Here is a 17,032-nt window from a genome sequence, read left to right on the forward strand (position 1 = left end):
ATTTCTGAGTTTGACTTTCAGCATCATATTGATACGCGTTTACTATTTTTTTTTCCTTGAAGAAATAAACTCAATCTGCTTCTTGAAAGCTTCACCTGAAAGTTAATTGTAACTTTTGCATTAATCAAGGATGGTGGATTTTGTCACTTTATAAGGGATTTCTTGGAGTCAAGTATGATCCTGCAGAAATGATTACTGTGACAATTACTCCTTTAATGCATATGTGACTGAAAAATCAGAAACTTTAGAAACCTTTAGATTCTTTATTGAATATTGAATGTTTTTTCTTACACATTAAACATCTGAATGACTTCAGAGAATTGTTCATATGTATTTTACAATAACTTCCCCACAGTTAAATTTCTTCTGCAACATTTTTAAACATTTAGTGGTCAACTGAACTTATATAACACCTGTTATCATTATAGATCACATCCAGCAAAAAAATCCAAAACCTCTGCAGTTCAGCATCACAAAGTCAGAAATTCTCAAACCAGCTTAGTTTTTATTTTATCCCTATCATAGAAGCCACATTGTCCACCAATGTTCCTATTTCTTTATGTAACATCATGTTGTGAACAGAGACTAAGAACTACAATTCAAAAGTGCTGGCTGCACTCTAGTCCACTTTATTTGTTGGCACTGTGAAAGAACAGGTGGAGTTTCCTGTAAATGCTGATGGACAGGGTGGATTTGCTGCATACTTTGCTGTGAACCACATTTAACGTCATAAACATATGAAAGTAAAAACTTAGTGGGGGAATAAATATCAAGAAGGTGAACTCATAAGGAGAGTATAGTCTTTTGTTGAAAATGCTATACATATTTTATCATACCACTTGCACGTGCATGGGATTTTATTTTTTGTTACTCTAATTTATTTCCCCCATAGAGGATTAGAGCCATGAGAAAATACTTTTAATTTCTGAGTTTAAAGTCACATCTCTTCCGTATTTTCTTGTATATGAGATATTATTGTGAAAAAAACCAACAACATTTAAAACAATTTAACATACTATTAAACAGCAGAAAAGTAAATCAGAAGCCATTAAATAATGCAACAGTAAAGAAAAACCAACATTTCCTCTTTACTGTTTATTAAGATACATCAGGATTATAGACTGCAACACTTTAAGAATTAAAGAAAGGGATCGAATAAACATTTAGATTCAATCTATGATCCACTGCAGCAGATGATAAGATCTGGTGTTGAGTGTGATGTCAGCTGTGTTTTATAGGTGTGGTTTGTTGCATGAAGTCCTCATATAAAGAGCTGTTGTTGCAGGTAGGTTTAACTTTACGTCTCCACTTCAGCTGCAGACCAACTCTTCTCTCCACAAACCAACTATGGCCAGCAAATGTGACGAACATGGTAAGTTAATGAAATGTATTCATAATGATTACCTAGTATTATAATTCATATTCATACTTTTTCCAAAAACAGTTAGAGAAGGGACAGTGCTTAATTAGCAGAAATGAACTTTTCTCAAATCTCCAGTATTAGAGGTGTTTCTGTTATTCTGTTGGCCGTCACTGATCTTAACTGAGTAGAAAGAAAATGAGTCTGAAACAGCTTCAACAGAAACTTTATAACCTTCATGAAGGGAGGATTTGTTTCAGGACTGCTGTGTCAGACTGCTTTAGTGTTAGATGGACCTCATAAACTGAAAGCTGAGAGTGATTTTGATGATTCTGTCTCAAGTTTTGCATCATGAAAGTCTATTTTAATTACATTTACTTTCTAAATAGTTTGTAATGTTTATATTTCATGTTAAATTAACCTAATTCACAGCAGATATCTGAGTAACACTCAGGGTTTTTTATTCACAGCTGTTAGTTGTTTGGGAGATGCATCGTTGCTTTTATCAAAATGTTCTCACTCCCAGCTCGTCAAACATGGCAAACCGTTCTTACTAGTTGGCGTCTTTTTGGCCAACTGCGCTGTCAGTGAGAGAACTCACTCTGATTGGCTGCTCAGCGGAGCAAATGAGTTTGATAAGAGAAACCCCTGCTGGAAAAACCAGCATAGACCAGCATATGTTGTGTTTTGGTGCTGGTATGCTGGTGACCAGCATGGAATATGTCAGTAACTTATTTCAGATTGAGTATGAGGAGGAGTGAAGTTGGCTATGAAAGTCAAATACAGAACACCAAGTTTATTGAACACAAGCTTCAAACCTGCAAGATTTTGCGGTCATTTGAGGGCACCTGAAACAAACTGTAAATACTAAATATACAAAATATAAATGCAACACTTTGTATGTTGCTCCCGCTTCTCTCACAAGTTTAAGTAAACAATTTGAGAAAGTTCTTCTTTTTTATGTACAAAAAATAATCTCGTCTTTCAGATGTTGAGCACACATTTGTTAAAATCCAATAAAATAAGCCATCCACCTGACAGGTGTGGCAAGTCAAGATGCTGATTGAACAGGATTCAGGCATAGGTGTTCCCTGCCAGCATGGGCAGGGAACTTCCCATGCTGGTGCTGGTATGCTGGTGACCAGCATCATCAGCAACGTCACCAGCAAGAATATGCTGGTAGGCCAGTATAATTAATGGGACCTTGTTGGTGGACCAGCTTCATCATGCTGGTCCACCAGCTAAACCAGCGCCAAACCAGGGACAGAAAAAGAGAGGGGAGCTCACTGAGCCTGTAAGTGTAGTATTCATGATTTCAGTCTTAAGTGCAGTTTCTCCTCATCCTCCACCTCTTCACCAGTGACATTTACAACTCTATCTCTGTTGGCTCTATCAATGAGAGTGGAAACACTGCTTCATCATATCAACCCGGCTGGAAAAAACAGCATAGACCAGCACCAAAACACAACATAAGCTGGTCTATGCTGGTTTTCCCAGCAAGGAATTCATTGTATCTGCTGTCCTGAGTCTTCCAGTTTCTCTGTTTGAATGACAGATACAGATTACTGCCACCTGGTGGTGTGGAGAGTTACTTCCTCTCACACAGGTGCAGGAGCTGCAAGCTTGTCGGCTGTAGACTTTGTGTAGGTTGAGACAAGAACAGTTAGTGAAGTTCAGAAAAAGATCATGTTTTCAGGGTTAAAGTAAGTTGTGTGTTTAGGTAAGATATGTTACTTGTGTAACTTATTTAAAGATGTAGTCATCACTGATGTTTGGTCACACACAGGACTTAAACCTGGATCTCCTGTGTACAACCCATCCAGTCTGTATCTGATGTGATGGCAGTGAGAACGAGCCAGCTTTTAATTAATTTTCTGTTGATTTTCATGACGATAAATGTTTTTTCCTAAATTGATTAATCAATCGTTAAGGGGTAGCCAATCAGAACCCTTTTAGATCTACTGCACTGACTCTGTCTTTTAACCTCTCCGCACCCACCCGCCCGCCGACGGGCGATTTCAGATAAATGACTGTATGTCTACACTGCGCAGTGACGTATCCCGCTTCAACTTTCATCAATATGGACATACTATACGTCGTTAGAAAGAGGAGAACCTCCGCAATTCATTTATCCAGTTGATTTTGCAGAAATCATGAGCACCAAACCATAAATCATTGATATACACCAGCATGGTAAACGTGAGACACAAGAAACACACGGCGACTCCCTACCTTTGAAGCGGCCATAAAGCCGTAATATGTGTCCATTCCTCAATTATCTATATTCCAGTTGTCCGTAAGAATCCACTGATCAAAAGCATCAAAATGGCTTTTCATAAAATTATTCCAGCTTGTGAATATCGTCCTGTAAAGTCCATTTGTTTACCGTCTGCCAACTTTGTCCGGCATATAAAGTTCATACTTTACCGGCCGCACCGAAATGTTTTCTAGTTCCTGTATGGTGATGTTGGGTATGCTTGTTTTCATCACTTTGCTAGCTACAAAATAAAAGTGTCCCGATCTTCTTCTGTTCAGTTTTCACCCCAGCAGAGCCCCTGAAGTAGATCGAGCGCTGCCTGTTTGAAGGACCAATATACTTTGTTTACTGTTTTTCGCTGCCTTAGTATAGGAATAGCGTATTGGCTATCGACATGTCAATAACTCAGGCTTTTAGCCAATTATTTTACCTTTCTAATGAGGGCAGGCGTGCCCAGGTCAGGTATTTATGAGCCGAGGGGTTTCCGTGCGTCTGGCGACTCGTGGGCGGACTTTACGCAGCAGACGCACGGTGAAGAGACGCAGCAAACATTTACATTTCTTCGTAGGCATTTTCAGAGTTTACAATGGCGAAAGCCAGGAAGAAATCCAAATATATCCGAGAAGATGACCAGGAATGGACTATAGCATCATCTGATGAGAGTCAAGACAGTGAGTATGACTCTGAGAGAGAGGAGATGTTCGCTCAGGGACTTGACGACATCTTAGATCGGTGAGTAACGTTATCTTTGATCATGTTTTATTTATTTATTTAGCCATGAGTGAAATTTGAATGAAAGTTAGTGGGTGGGGTTTTTTTTATGATTACAGTGAACAGTACAGTATACATTAGCATGTCATAAATGATGCTAAATGGTTAGCGCCCCAGGGCCTAATTAGCCTTGCTAAGCCTAGCTAGCTAGCTAGCTACTCAACTACTCAACTAAAGTTATGTAATCCTTGTAATCCTATTCTATAATGTCAGGGTTTTCCCTGCCATTATACGGCTTAGGCGCGGCGCCCAAGCGTTTTTGCCTCCCGCCTAAGCAGGGTTCTCCCCAGACGGTGGAACAGCGGCGCTACACCGCTAAACCGCTAGGTCAGCGGCGCTATACTCCGCGCGTGACGGTGACGAGCGTCCGTCCCCCGGCTGACGGCGATGAGCGTCCGTCCGTCCGTGTCTCTCTCTTCCCCCACCCCCCGGGACAGACTATCCTCTAATTCCCTTTTATTTAGATTTTTTTTTTCAAGCTTGTAAATAAATTGAACTAGATCTTTTTCACTGACCAGACACTGGGAATATTCCCCCAATTCAATTATTCTGTTTATGTACAGTTATTTCCCTGATGTTTTTGTGTAATATATAATATCATATCCGTGTTTATTTGTTTCCTATGTAAATAACACCCCATTGAAATGCATTTATATATTTTTTCATTATATTTGGTAACATTTGTGCATTGCATTGTGTTTTGTAGGTCACAGTCTGACAGTGACGTGGATTGGGAGCCTCAAAGTAGGACACTCAGACGCCAAACCCCATCTCCTGCTGAAGGTGGTCGAAAGATGCGGCAACGATCGTCTGCATCCACCAGTGCTACCTCCCCCGCTGCATCTTTCACTGCCCCCTCTGGCTCAGGGGAAGCTGCAGCTTCTACACCAACTGCTGGACGTTCCCGTGCTGCCAGACGTGCCCGGGGGAGGGGCAGAAGAGGAGCATCCTCCAGAGCACATAGCTCCCACACGGAGGAACAACAGTGGCATGATGTGGGGGATGACGACGTTGAACCTGCTCAAGTTGCCTTCATGCCGGTGAGACAGCCCGGACCACAGCAGGAGACCAGAGTGGCAACCAGTCCACTGCAGTTTTTCAGACTGTTTTTCAACGACGCAGTGCTTGGGACTTTGATGGCAAACACTAATATTTTGTTGATATTGGCACAGTTATACATACAGTAATAGTGTATTGATAGATAATACAATCCTTGTTTGAAATTCAGTTCAGTATAGTCTGTCATTTTTGTATAATGGTAACTATTCTGTAGTGTCTTGTCACATGACAATATCTCAATATGGCCACCTAGAAGCGTGTGGAAACCCCTCCAACCACCCATCAAATGAATGTGTGAATAAATTATGTTTTGAATCATGGAGAAAGGTTTTATAGTCACCAGAATGCTTCAGTAATGTTTCCAGTGTCACAGAAGTGAGTAAAAGCATTTGGCACAATTTGGCCATTTGGAGACGTTTTGGAGAGGTTCGTGGACGCCAGTGACACCACAAACTAAAACCTCCATAACTCCCATAAGGGTAGGCCTAGAAGTCTAAAATTTCACCCAGGTGTAGTTGACAAGATGAGGAAGGTATGTGCTATATTGCCATATGCCTTACATAAAGCACATCCTAGTTATTGTTATTCAAATATGACCTATTATTTTCGAAGACAAAAAAAATGTTTTAGAGCCATGTTTGAACTGATGTCATTTTGGTTGTGTGTATGGTACATGCTAAATAAACACATTCACAGAAACTAGAGGTTGTCAGCTTTCAAATGGCGTATCATACATCCATCTCGGACTTGTAGTTCTTGTGTTATCAGCTTTTCCATTTGGGTATGCTAAATAGGTGAAGTTACTGAAAATAGGTGGGTGCGAACAGGTTAAACACTTCACTTTTCAAACCATCAAGTCAAAGCAACAACTGCTCACTGTCAAAGTCGCCCATGTTCCTTAATCTTATGAAAACACTAAACATTTGTTCATTATTTCAACCTCCCATCAGGACCGAACATATACAACAATGAGGAGATCAGGATTGTGCTGGTGGGGAAGACTGGAGCTGGGAAGAGCTCCACAGGAAACACCATTCTGGGAGAAGAGAAGTTTGAATCTGAGTTCTCCTTTGATTCTTTGACTAAACACTGTGATAAGGCCTCTGTTGTAGTGGATGGACAGAAGGTTACTGTTATCGACACTCCAGGTGTGTTTGACATCAAGATAGATAAAGAGAAAAGAGTGCAAGATATTGCCCAGAGCATTTCTTATGCTTCTCCTGGACCTAACATCTTCCTGATTGTCATCAAACTGGGCGTATTCACAGAGGAAAAAAAGAAGACGGTGCAGAAGATTCAGCAAATCTTTGGAGAGGAAGCAGACAAATACAGCATGGTTCTCTTCACCCATGGTGACCAGATTGACAGGAAACCCATTGAGGAGTTCTTAAAGAAAAGTAAAGACCTGCAGGAACTTGTGTCCAGATGTAACGGTCAGTACCACGTCTTCAATAATAAGCTGAAGGATCGTTCTCAGGTCAGAGAGCTGCTGAACAAGATCAGAGATATAACAGAGAAGAACGGAGGAAGACACTACACCACTGAAATGTTCCAGAAGGCAGAGAAGAAGATTGAAGAGGAGAAACAACGAATCCTGAAAGAGAATGAAGAGCAAAGACGCAAAGAGCAGGAGGAGCTGAAGAAGAAAATAAAGAAGAAGTATGAGGAAGAAATGAGGAAGATAAAGGCTGACAGAGAGAAGGAGAAACAACTGAGAGAAGCTGCTGAAAGAGAATTAGAGGAAGGATGTAGAAATCTACAAAAAAAGCAAGAAGAGGAGGCTAGACGCAAGGCAGAGCAAAGTGATGCAGTAAAAGACTTTCTGATCAGGTTGGGAATAGTAGCAGGAGCAGTGATAGGAGTCGGGGTAGGGATAGCTGTAGCTGTTGCAATATGGAGGCTGCTCTGATTGAAATATTTGTTTCCAAGATGTAGACCTGTCATTTACTAACTTGTTGTTGTAATCCAACAATCCCTGAGCAAAGAGTCTAATCACATCTTTTCTTTCAAATGACTTTGTGGACAATTTGTTTCTAAAATCCAGCTGCTGTTGTGTCTGAACACAACTGAGGCTGATTCTTCATGCTCCATTATTATCTGCAGTGTATAAAAGTGTTGCCCCAAATGTCTGATTTGTAGATATATTGATAAAGGATTTTATTGATGATTTAATGTGTCAGTTTGTTGATGTCATTTATTCACCTGACACCTGCTCAACCAAGAATCATAATTGAAATACGTGTTTTGATTTTATGCACATTGTGTGATTTAACACCTAACAAATTGTGTGACTTAATGTCCCTTGATTCATAATGTCAAATAAATAATAAAACATTTTCACACCTGTTGATGATGAGGTCAATTAATGTTGAATAGAGCTACAGATTGTCATGAAAAGATTGATAAGGTGATCATGAAATGAAGCTGATAATAAATGAGTAACTCTTTGATTTTAGAAATGTAACTTTAGTTGTTAATTAAATGACATCTTGTGCAGTTTAATGTAACTTGTTGTCAGATTCCAGGTGGAAGCCTTAAAAGAAAACAGATTTTTACACACCAGCTTGTTTAATTTAGATAGATAGATAGATAGATAGATAGATAGATAGATAGATAGATAGATAGAATTACTTTAAGGATCCCAGACTGGGAAATTATTTTGTTACAGCAGTAGTGGGTCCGCAAATAAAACACTTTGTACATAACATAAATAGAATCCAATATATACATAGTTTATATATACAGGGCACAGTGTGCTATAAATCATAAACAATAATAATATATACAACAAAACAAAATATGCTATACACTATAACAATAATATATACAACAAAACAGTAGAGAGACCAGAGTTCTCTGTCAGGCAGAGGTGAGAGAGTTGTTGTATAAAGTGATGGATTGTGGCAGGAAAGATTTCCTGTTTCTGTTGCTACGACAGCGAAGCTGAAGCAGCCTTCCAGAGAAGGTGCTCCGCTGTCTGACCAGTGTGAGTTGGAGAGGGTGGAGAGGATTATCCATGATGGATAACAGTTTTTTCAGTGTCCTCCTCTCCACCACAGCCTCCAGAGTGTCCTGTTTGCAGCCAATCACAGAGCCAGCCTTCCTGATCAGTTTGTTGAGTCTGTTGGTGTCGCTGGCTCCGATGCTGCTTCCCCAACAAACCACAGCAAAGAAAAGTACACTGGCCACCACAGACTGATAAAAGATCTCCAACATCTTGCTGCACACGTTGAAGGATCTCAGCTTCCTCAGGAAGTAAAGTCTGCTCATCCCCTTCTTGTAAACAGCTTCAGTGTTAGATCTCCAGTCCAGTCTGTGGTTGATGGTAACACCCAGGTACTTGTAATCCTCCACCACCTCCACATCCTTTTCCAGAATGCACAGAGGTTGGAAAGCTGTGTTCCTCTTCTTCCTGAAATCTATCACCATCTCTCTGGTCTTGCTGATGTTCAGCCGCAGGTGATTCTGTCCAGTCCACTCCACAAAGTTGTCTACCAGTGCCCTGTACTCCTCCTCCTGTCCCTCACTTATACACCCAACAACAGCCGAGTCGTCAGAAAACTTTTGCAGGTGACATGACCCGGTGTTGTACTGAAAGTCAGTGGTGTATAAGGTGAACAGGAAAGGAGACAGTACAGTCCCCTGTGGAGCTCCTGTATCACTAACCACCGCATCAGACAGAACACTGCCCATACGGACAAACTGTGGCCTGCCTGTCAGGTAGTCAGTAATCCAGGAGATCATTGTGTCGTCTACACCCATCACCCGCAGCTTCTCCCCCAGTAGCAGTGGCTGAATGGTGTTAAAAGCACTAGAGAAATCAAAGAATGTGATTCTGATTTATTTAACTTGATCTAATTTTATATAACTGTGACACATTAACTGTTCTCATGGATGCACAAAGCTGAACTCCTGCATGAGCTCAGATATTGTACAGTAGCTCCCTCCACTGGCCAGAAGTGACTGTAACATGTGAATGATGCAGCTGAGATGAACTGAGGACAAAATAAAATATGTTGTTAAACATATCTAAAAATAAAACTATGTAACAACTACAAATGTGTGTTTTATATAAACCGACTATAACAAAATACATCAGGAACTACAATCAGTCCTCTTGTACATACTGACCATGACTACATCAGTTTTTTAAGAAGTGGGGGACAAAGTTCATCATCTCATTCTGTGGAGAAATAAATCTTAAGTTCAGTCAGAGAAGCTGATATGAGGCTGGAAAGACATGAAACATGTCGTGTTGATGAGAAACTATCTCCTTTCTTTACCCCGAGAGGAAATTTCAACCCAACAAACTGGTGTCTGTAGATCTGTAGAAACATGGATAATGCTTCTAGTGTTCAACACAAAGAGAAATGCATTTTTTCTAATTGGATTGATTGAAACTACCGCCTCGAAAAGTCAGCCATTGTAAAAGTTAAACCTCCTCAACTGTAAGTTTAAAGTCAATCCTTCCTGACGCTGCGTCTAAATGACATAAAGGAAGAATTGAGGATGAAGAGACTCATTTGGCTCTGACTGGCCAGAAGCTACTCAGGAGTGTTGCTAGGTGGAGATTTTTATACTCGGGGAAAGCAGCTGGATCTGATTGGCTGAGAGTCACAAAAGCTCTTCTCCTATTGGTTCAGCCCAAACATTGATGGACAGCACAGCATGTGTTATCAGTAACAGTAATCAGGGCTCCACTGTTCTGTTTTTTTCTTTATTGAACAAGATTCAAATACAAACATTTAAGGCACAATGTTACCAATAAAACAGGTCTTTAAACAGCATGAAAGTAGGAATAAAATAAGTAAAAACTAAATAAAATAAAATAAATGTAAAGTTTTATTCAAGAAATACAAGTTAATTCCTGCATTGGACTGTCAGCCTGAACTGTTGATTATTTAATGTTAAGACAATTTGCTGCAAATCATAATGGAATTTCAATTTTGGTTTGTTCTTTTGACTGGATTGATGTTTTAATTTGAGCACAAGATGGCGCCTCAAACAGGTATCACCTGTAACAGTACAGGTGACATATATGAAGACCTGATTCTCAGTATATCTGATGTTACAGACAGAGTAGTTTTGTTGAGGACTTTAATTCTCTACAATGAGAATGGCTCTTAAAAAATGTGTGACTGACTTTTACAACAATTAGTGATTTAAAAATGAATGTTATGTTAAAATAACCAGAGGTTCCTGGAGACTGTAATGGAACAGGAACCTGCATGATTGTGCTGAATCATTGGAACATTTGATTGTCCCAGTTTATTATTAGAGTCCTGCACATCTTGAATATCCAGTCCTCCTGCATCTCTATCGTTCATTCTCCTAACCACAACCAGCAACACCCTGTTCGCCCTTCAGCATTTACAGGAGACAACACCAGTTCAGTTCAGTTCATATCATGTTCACATGATGTCCAGCTGCTACTGAACACGATTTTAAGCTTTCTAAACATTTCTGAGTTTGACTTTCAGCATCATATTGATACGAGGCTACTATTTTTTTTTCCTTAAAGAAATAAACTCATTCTGCTTCTTGGTAGCTTCACCTGAAAGTTAAATGTAACTTTTGCATTAATCAAGGATGGTGGATTTTGTCACTTTATAAGGGATTTCTTGGAGTCAAGTATGATCCTGCAGGAATGATTACTGTGACAATAACTCTTTTAATGCACATGTGACTGAAAAATCATAAACTGTCCTTTAGATTCTTTATTCAATACTGAATATTTACATTATACATCTGAATGACTTCACAAAATAATTGTTCATAGTTATCTTACAACAACTTTACCACAGTTAAATCTCTTCTGCAACATTTTTAAACATTTAGTGGTCAACTGCACATATATAAACACTTGTTATCATTATAGATCACATCCAACAAGAAAATCACAAACCTCTGCAGTTCAGCATCACAAAGTCAGAAATTCTTAAACCAGCTTAGTTTTTATTTGATCCCTATCATAGAAGCCACATTGTCCACCAATGTTCCTATTTCTTTATGTAACATCATGTTGTGAACAGAGACTAAGAACTGCAATTCAAAAGTGCTGGCTGCACTCTAGTCCACTTTATTTGTTGGCACTGTGAAAGAACAGGTTGAGTTTCCTGTAAATGCTGATGGACAGCGTGGATTTGCTGCATACTTTTCTGTGAACCACATTTAACGTGATAAACATAAGAAAGTAAAAACTTAGTGAGGGAAGAAATATTGAAGTAAACTTATAAGGAGGGTATAGTCTTTTGTTGAAAATGCTATATATATTTTATCATACCACTTGCACATGCATGAGATGTTATTTTTTGTTACTCTAATTTATTTCCCCTACGGAGGATTAGAGCCATGAGAAAATACTTTTAATTTCTGAGTTAGTAGTCACAACCCTTTCATATTTTTTGTATTTGAGATATTATTGTGAAAAACCAACATTTAAAACATTTGAATATACTATTAAACAGTAGAAAAGTAAATCAGAAGCCATTAAATAATGTAACAGTAAAAAAAAGGTAAATTTCTCCTTTACTGTTTATTAAGAGACATCAGGATTATAGACTTTAAAAATTAAAGAAAGGGATCGAAAACACATTAAGATTCAACCTATGATCCACTGCAGCAGATGTTAGGAGCTGGTGTTCAGTGTGGCGTCAGCTGTGTTTTATAGGTGTGGTTTGATTCATGAAGTCCTCATATAAAGAGCTTTTGTTGCAGGAACGTCTTCAATTCAGCTGCAGACCAACTCTTCTCTCCACAAACCAGCTATGGCCAGCAAATGTGCCAAACATGGTAAGTCAATGAAATGTATTCATAATATTGATTAACTAGTATTACAAATCATAGTCACACTTTTTTCATAAACAGTTAAAGAGGGGGCAGTGCTTTAATAACATAAAAAACTTTTCTCAAATCTCCAGCATTAGAGAGGTGTTTCTGTTATTCTGTCTACTGTCACTGATCTTAATTAGGTAGAAAACGAGTCTGAAACAGCTTCAACAGAAAGTTCATAACCTTCATGAAGGGAGGATTTGTTTCAGGACTGTTGTGTCAGACTGCTTTAGTGTTAGATGGACCTCATAAACTGGAAGCTGAGTGTGATTTTGATGCTTCTGTCTCAAGTTTTGCATCATGAAAGTCTATTTTAATTACATTTACTTTCTAAATGGATTGTAATGTTCATATTTCATGTTAAATTAACCTAATTCACAGCAGATATCTGAGTAAGACTCAGGTTTTTTTATTCACAGCTGTTAGTTGTTTGGGAGATGCATCGTTGCTTTTATCAACATGTTCTCACTCCCAGCTCGTCAAACACAGCAGCTCGCTCAGAGGCCTTAAGGTCCTGACAAACCAGGAGACCAGTGAGCGTCTGTGGCAGCAGCAGTTTGTGTGATGTGTCACAAACTGTTCTTACTAGTTTGGTGTCTTTTTGGTCAACTGAGCTCTCAGTGAGAGAACTCACTCTGATTGGCTGCTCAGCTGAGCAAATCAGTGCACAAGAAGAGAAACAGAAAAATAGAGGGGAGCTCACTGAGCCTGTAACTGTAGTATTCATGATTTCACTCTTTAGTGCAGTTTCTCCTCATCCTCTTCACCAGAGACATTTACAACTCACTATGTCTTTATTGGCGATATATTAGTGGGAGTGGAAACGCTGCTTCAGAACTAATTTGTTGTGTCCTCCTCCCTTCGGAGGAGGTCGCGGACTCACACATCCCAAGAGTCTGCGCACCAGAAAAAAAGGAATAAAAGAAAATGTCGCGTGCCGTAGATCATCATTTTCGTGGGCTTGGGCGGCAGAAATTGTGACGTAAGGGTAAAACATCAGGTGACGCAACCAGGAAATGCTCCAAAGGCTAGACCATCCGATTTAACAACGGCTGATGCGGTTAACAAGATCTCTCAGAATGTCTCGCCTTCGAAGACCGCAAAGGCTGGGTCCTTCGAAGGATGCAGGTCCCTGTATTGGGACACAGCAATTGTATCTGCTGTCCTGAGTCTTCCTGTTTCTCTTTTTGGATGACAAATAGAGATTACTGCCACCTGGTGGTGTGGAGAGTTACTGCCTCTCACACAGGTGCAGGAACTACGAGCTAGTTGGCTGTCAGCTGTAGACTTTGTGTAGGTTGAGACAAGAACAGTCAGTGAAGTTTAGAAGAAGATCATGTTTTCAGGGTTAAAGTAAGTTGTGTGTTTAGGTAAGTTAGCTTTATTGTGTAACTTATTTAAAGATGTAGTCATCACTGATGCTTGGTCACACACAGGACTTAAACCTTTGTGTGGTTGTGTGTACAATCTATCCAGTTTGTATCTGATGTGATGGCAGTGAGAACGAGATGGGTTTTAATTAAGTTATTTTTCATGCCAATAAATGTTTTTTTTGTTTTTTTATCATCAAGGGGTAGCCAATCAGAACCATTTTAGATCTACTACTCTGACTCTGTCTTTTAAACACTTCACTTTTCAAACCATCAAGTCCCCCAAACTGCTCACTGTCAAAGTCACACATGTTCCCTAATCTTATGAAAACACTTACTAACATTTGTTCATTATTTCAACCTCCCATCAGGTCCGACCATATACAACAATGAGGAGATCAGGATTGTGCTGGTGGGGAAGACTGGAGCTGGGAAGAGCGCCACAGCAAACACTATTCTGGGGGAAGAGAAGTTTGAATCTGAGTTCTCCTTTGATTCTTTGACTAAACAATGTGCTAAAGCCGATGGTGAGGTAGATGGACAACAGGTTGCTGTTATCGACACTCCAGGTCTGTTTGACACCTGTGAAGATGAAGAGAAAACCAAACGAGATATTGCCCAGAGCATTTCTTATGCTTCTCCTGGACCTCACATCTTCCTGGTCATCATCAGACTGGGCAGATTCACAGAGGAAGAGAAGGAGACGGTGCAGAAGATTCAGGAAATCTTTGGAGAGGAAGCAGACAAATACAGCATGGTTCTCTTCACCCATGGTGACCTGCTCAAAGGAAAACCCATTGATGAGTTCTTAAAGAAAAGTAAAGACCTGCAGGAACTTGTGTCCAGATGTAACGGTCAGTACCACGTCTTCAATAATGAGCTGAAGGATCGTTCTCAGGTCAGAGAGCTGCTGAACAAGATCAGAGATATAACAGAGAAGAACGGAGGAAGACACTACACCACTGAAATGTTCCAGAAGGCAGAGAAGATGATTGAAGAGGAGAAACAACGAATCCTGAAAGAGAATGAAGAACAAAGACGCAAAGAGCAGGAGGAGCTGAAGAAGGAAATAGAGAAGAAGTATGAGGAAGAACTGAAGAAGATGAAGGCTGACAGAGAGAAGGAGAAACAACTGAGAGAAGCTCTTGAAAGAGAAAAAGAAGAGAAACGTAGAAAACAACAAGAAGAACAAGAAAAGAAGGCTAGACGCAAGGCAGAGGAAAGTGATGCAGTAAAAGACTTTCTGATCCGGTTGGGGACATTGGCAGTGACAGGGGCAGTGACAGGGGCAGTGACAGGGGCAGTGACAGGGGCAGTGACAGGGACACTGACAGGGGCAGGGACACTGACAGGGACAGGGATAGGGGTAGCTGTAGTTGTAGCTGTAGCAATATGGAGGCTGTTATGATTGGAATATTTCCAAGATGTAGACCTGTCATTGACTTACTACAGTTCTCTGTAATTCTTCTGCTATGTTTTTTTGTCTGTTTGCTTTGATTTAATTGATGATGTAATGTGTTGGTTTGTTGTGTATGATGTCATTTAGTCACCTGACACCTGCTCAATGAAGAATCATAACTGAAATACATGTTTTGATTTTATGTACATTGTGTGATTTAGCATCTAACAACTTGTCTGATTTAACGTCTCTTGGTTTATAATGTCAAATAAATAAAAAAACTAACATTTTAATTCCAGTAGATGAAATCAGTTAATGTTGAATAGTGCTACAGATTGTCATGAAAGCACTGATAAGGTCATGAAATAAAGCTGATAATAAATGAGTAATTCTTTCCAGAGGCTGATTTTAGGCTGAACTCCTGCATGAGCACAGATATTGTACAGTAGCTCCCTCCACTGGCCAGGTGTTGTTGGTAAATCATATTTAAATCCGTGTAACAACTATGAATTTATGTTTTAGATAAAGTGATGACAACAAAATAGATCAGGAACTATAATCAGTCCTCTTGTACATATACTGACCATGACTAGGTTGTTTTTTTAAGAAGTGGGGATAAAGTTCATCATCTCATTCTGTAGAAAAAATCAATCTTAAGTTCAGTCAGAGAAGCTGATATGAGGCTGGAAAGACCCATAAAGTGGTCGTGTATGTGAGAAACTATCTTCTTTCTTTACCCAGAGAGCAAATTTCAACCGAACAAACTGGTGTCTGTAGATCTGTAGAAATATGGATAATGCTTCTAGTGTTCAACACAAAGAGAAATGCATCTTTTACTTTTTGATTGATTGAACCTACCGCCTCGAAAAGTCATCCATTGTAAAAGTTAAACCTCCTCAACTGTAAGTTAAAAGTTAAACTTTCCTGAATGACAACAAAAGAAGAATTGAGCTCTGACTGGTCAGAAGCTACTCAGGAGTGTTGCTAGGTGAAGTTTTTAATACTTGGGGAAAGCAGCTGGATTTGATTGGCTGAGAGTCAGAAAAGCTCTTCTCCTATTGGTCAAACGTTGACAGAAAGCACAGCAGGTGTTATCCATAACATTAATCAGGGCTCCACTGTTCTGTTATTAATTCATGACAGTTTTGAAGACTTAGACAACTCTATTCATCCTTTTGGGAGGTTCCCTCAAGGAAATTGAAAGGGTTTGTTTATTGGTCTATGACACAACGTTGCAATGACACACAATGAGCTACACATGCAGGAGAACATTGCAGACCTGAATAGTGCACCCACAGAGTGTAGATCCACTGGTATGCATGTTAGGAAAATGGCTAACATTTTAAGTCTGGATGAGACTTCAGTGAGCACTTACAGAGAGCTCTTTATTTGCTTTGAAGTCAACCTGAGATGCACAGATTGAGGAGATTCAGATGAGAGTAGATTGATTTCATAAAGCGAACTCTCTGATGTCTCTGCCTGAGATCAAAAAGAGACACAAGAGTTGAAACATTCTGACATTCACTTCATTGAGAGCTTGATCAAATCAAATGAAATCAATTTTATTTATATAGCCCAAAATCACAATCACATTGCCTCAATGGGCTTTACACTCTGTACAGTGAACAACATCCTCTGTCCTTAGACCCTTGATTCGAGTGAGGAAAAACTTCACATGTTGATGGAAAAAAAAAAACTGGGTAAAAAAAAAACAATGGAAGAAACCTCAGGAAGAGCCACAGAGGAGGATCTCTCTTCCAGGACAGACATGCAATAGATACAGTGTACAGAAAAGAGCAACAAATCACAGTTTACAAGTTACATCAACAGAAAGTCTGATACAAGTTATATATAAAGTGAGTGGATCCAGGAGATGACCGAGCAGGACGAGGCATCACCAAGTGGTTCCCGAGCCAGACGACCTCCTGTCCACCATGATGACCTGGAAGAGGGCAGGACACGTTTGTAGTAGGCAGCGGCTATTA

The 17,032-nt window shown here is 39.7% G+C and overlaps 1 protein-coding gene across 1 annotated transcript in view; it reads left to right on the forward strand.

Moving 5' to 3' along the window:
- Positions 1-1,305: 1,305 nt before the first annotated feature.
- The window catches only part of LOC115572851 (translation initiation factor IF-2-like), a 28,157-nt gene continuing 12,430 nt past the window's right edge, over positions 1,306-17,032 (forward strand). Inside the window, exons 1-3 of the mRNA XM_030403304.1 lie at positions 1,306-1,372; positions 12,165-12,239; positions 14,020-15,014. Of these exons, the coding sequence (XP_030259164.1) occupies positions 1,348-1,372; positions 12,165-12,239; positions 14,020-15,014 (1,095 nt within the window). The 5' untranslated portion in view covers positions 1,306-1,347. The remainder of the gene's footprint in view (positions 1,373-12,164; positions 12,240-14,019; positions 15,015-17,032) is intronic.

This window comes from Sparus aurata, chromosome 21, assembly GCF_900880675.1.
Source record: "Sparus aurata chromosome 21, fSpaAur1.1, whole genome shotgun sequence".
Lineage (NCBI taxonomy): Eukaryota > Metazoa > Chordata > Actinopteri > Spariformes > Sparidae > Sparus > Sparus aurata.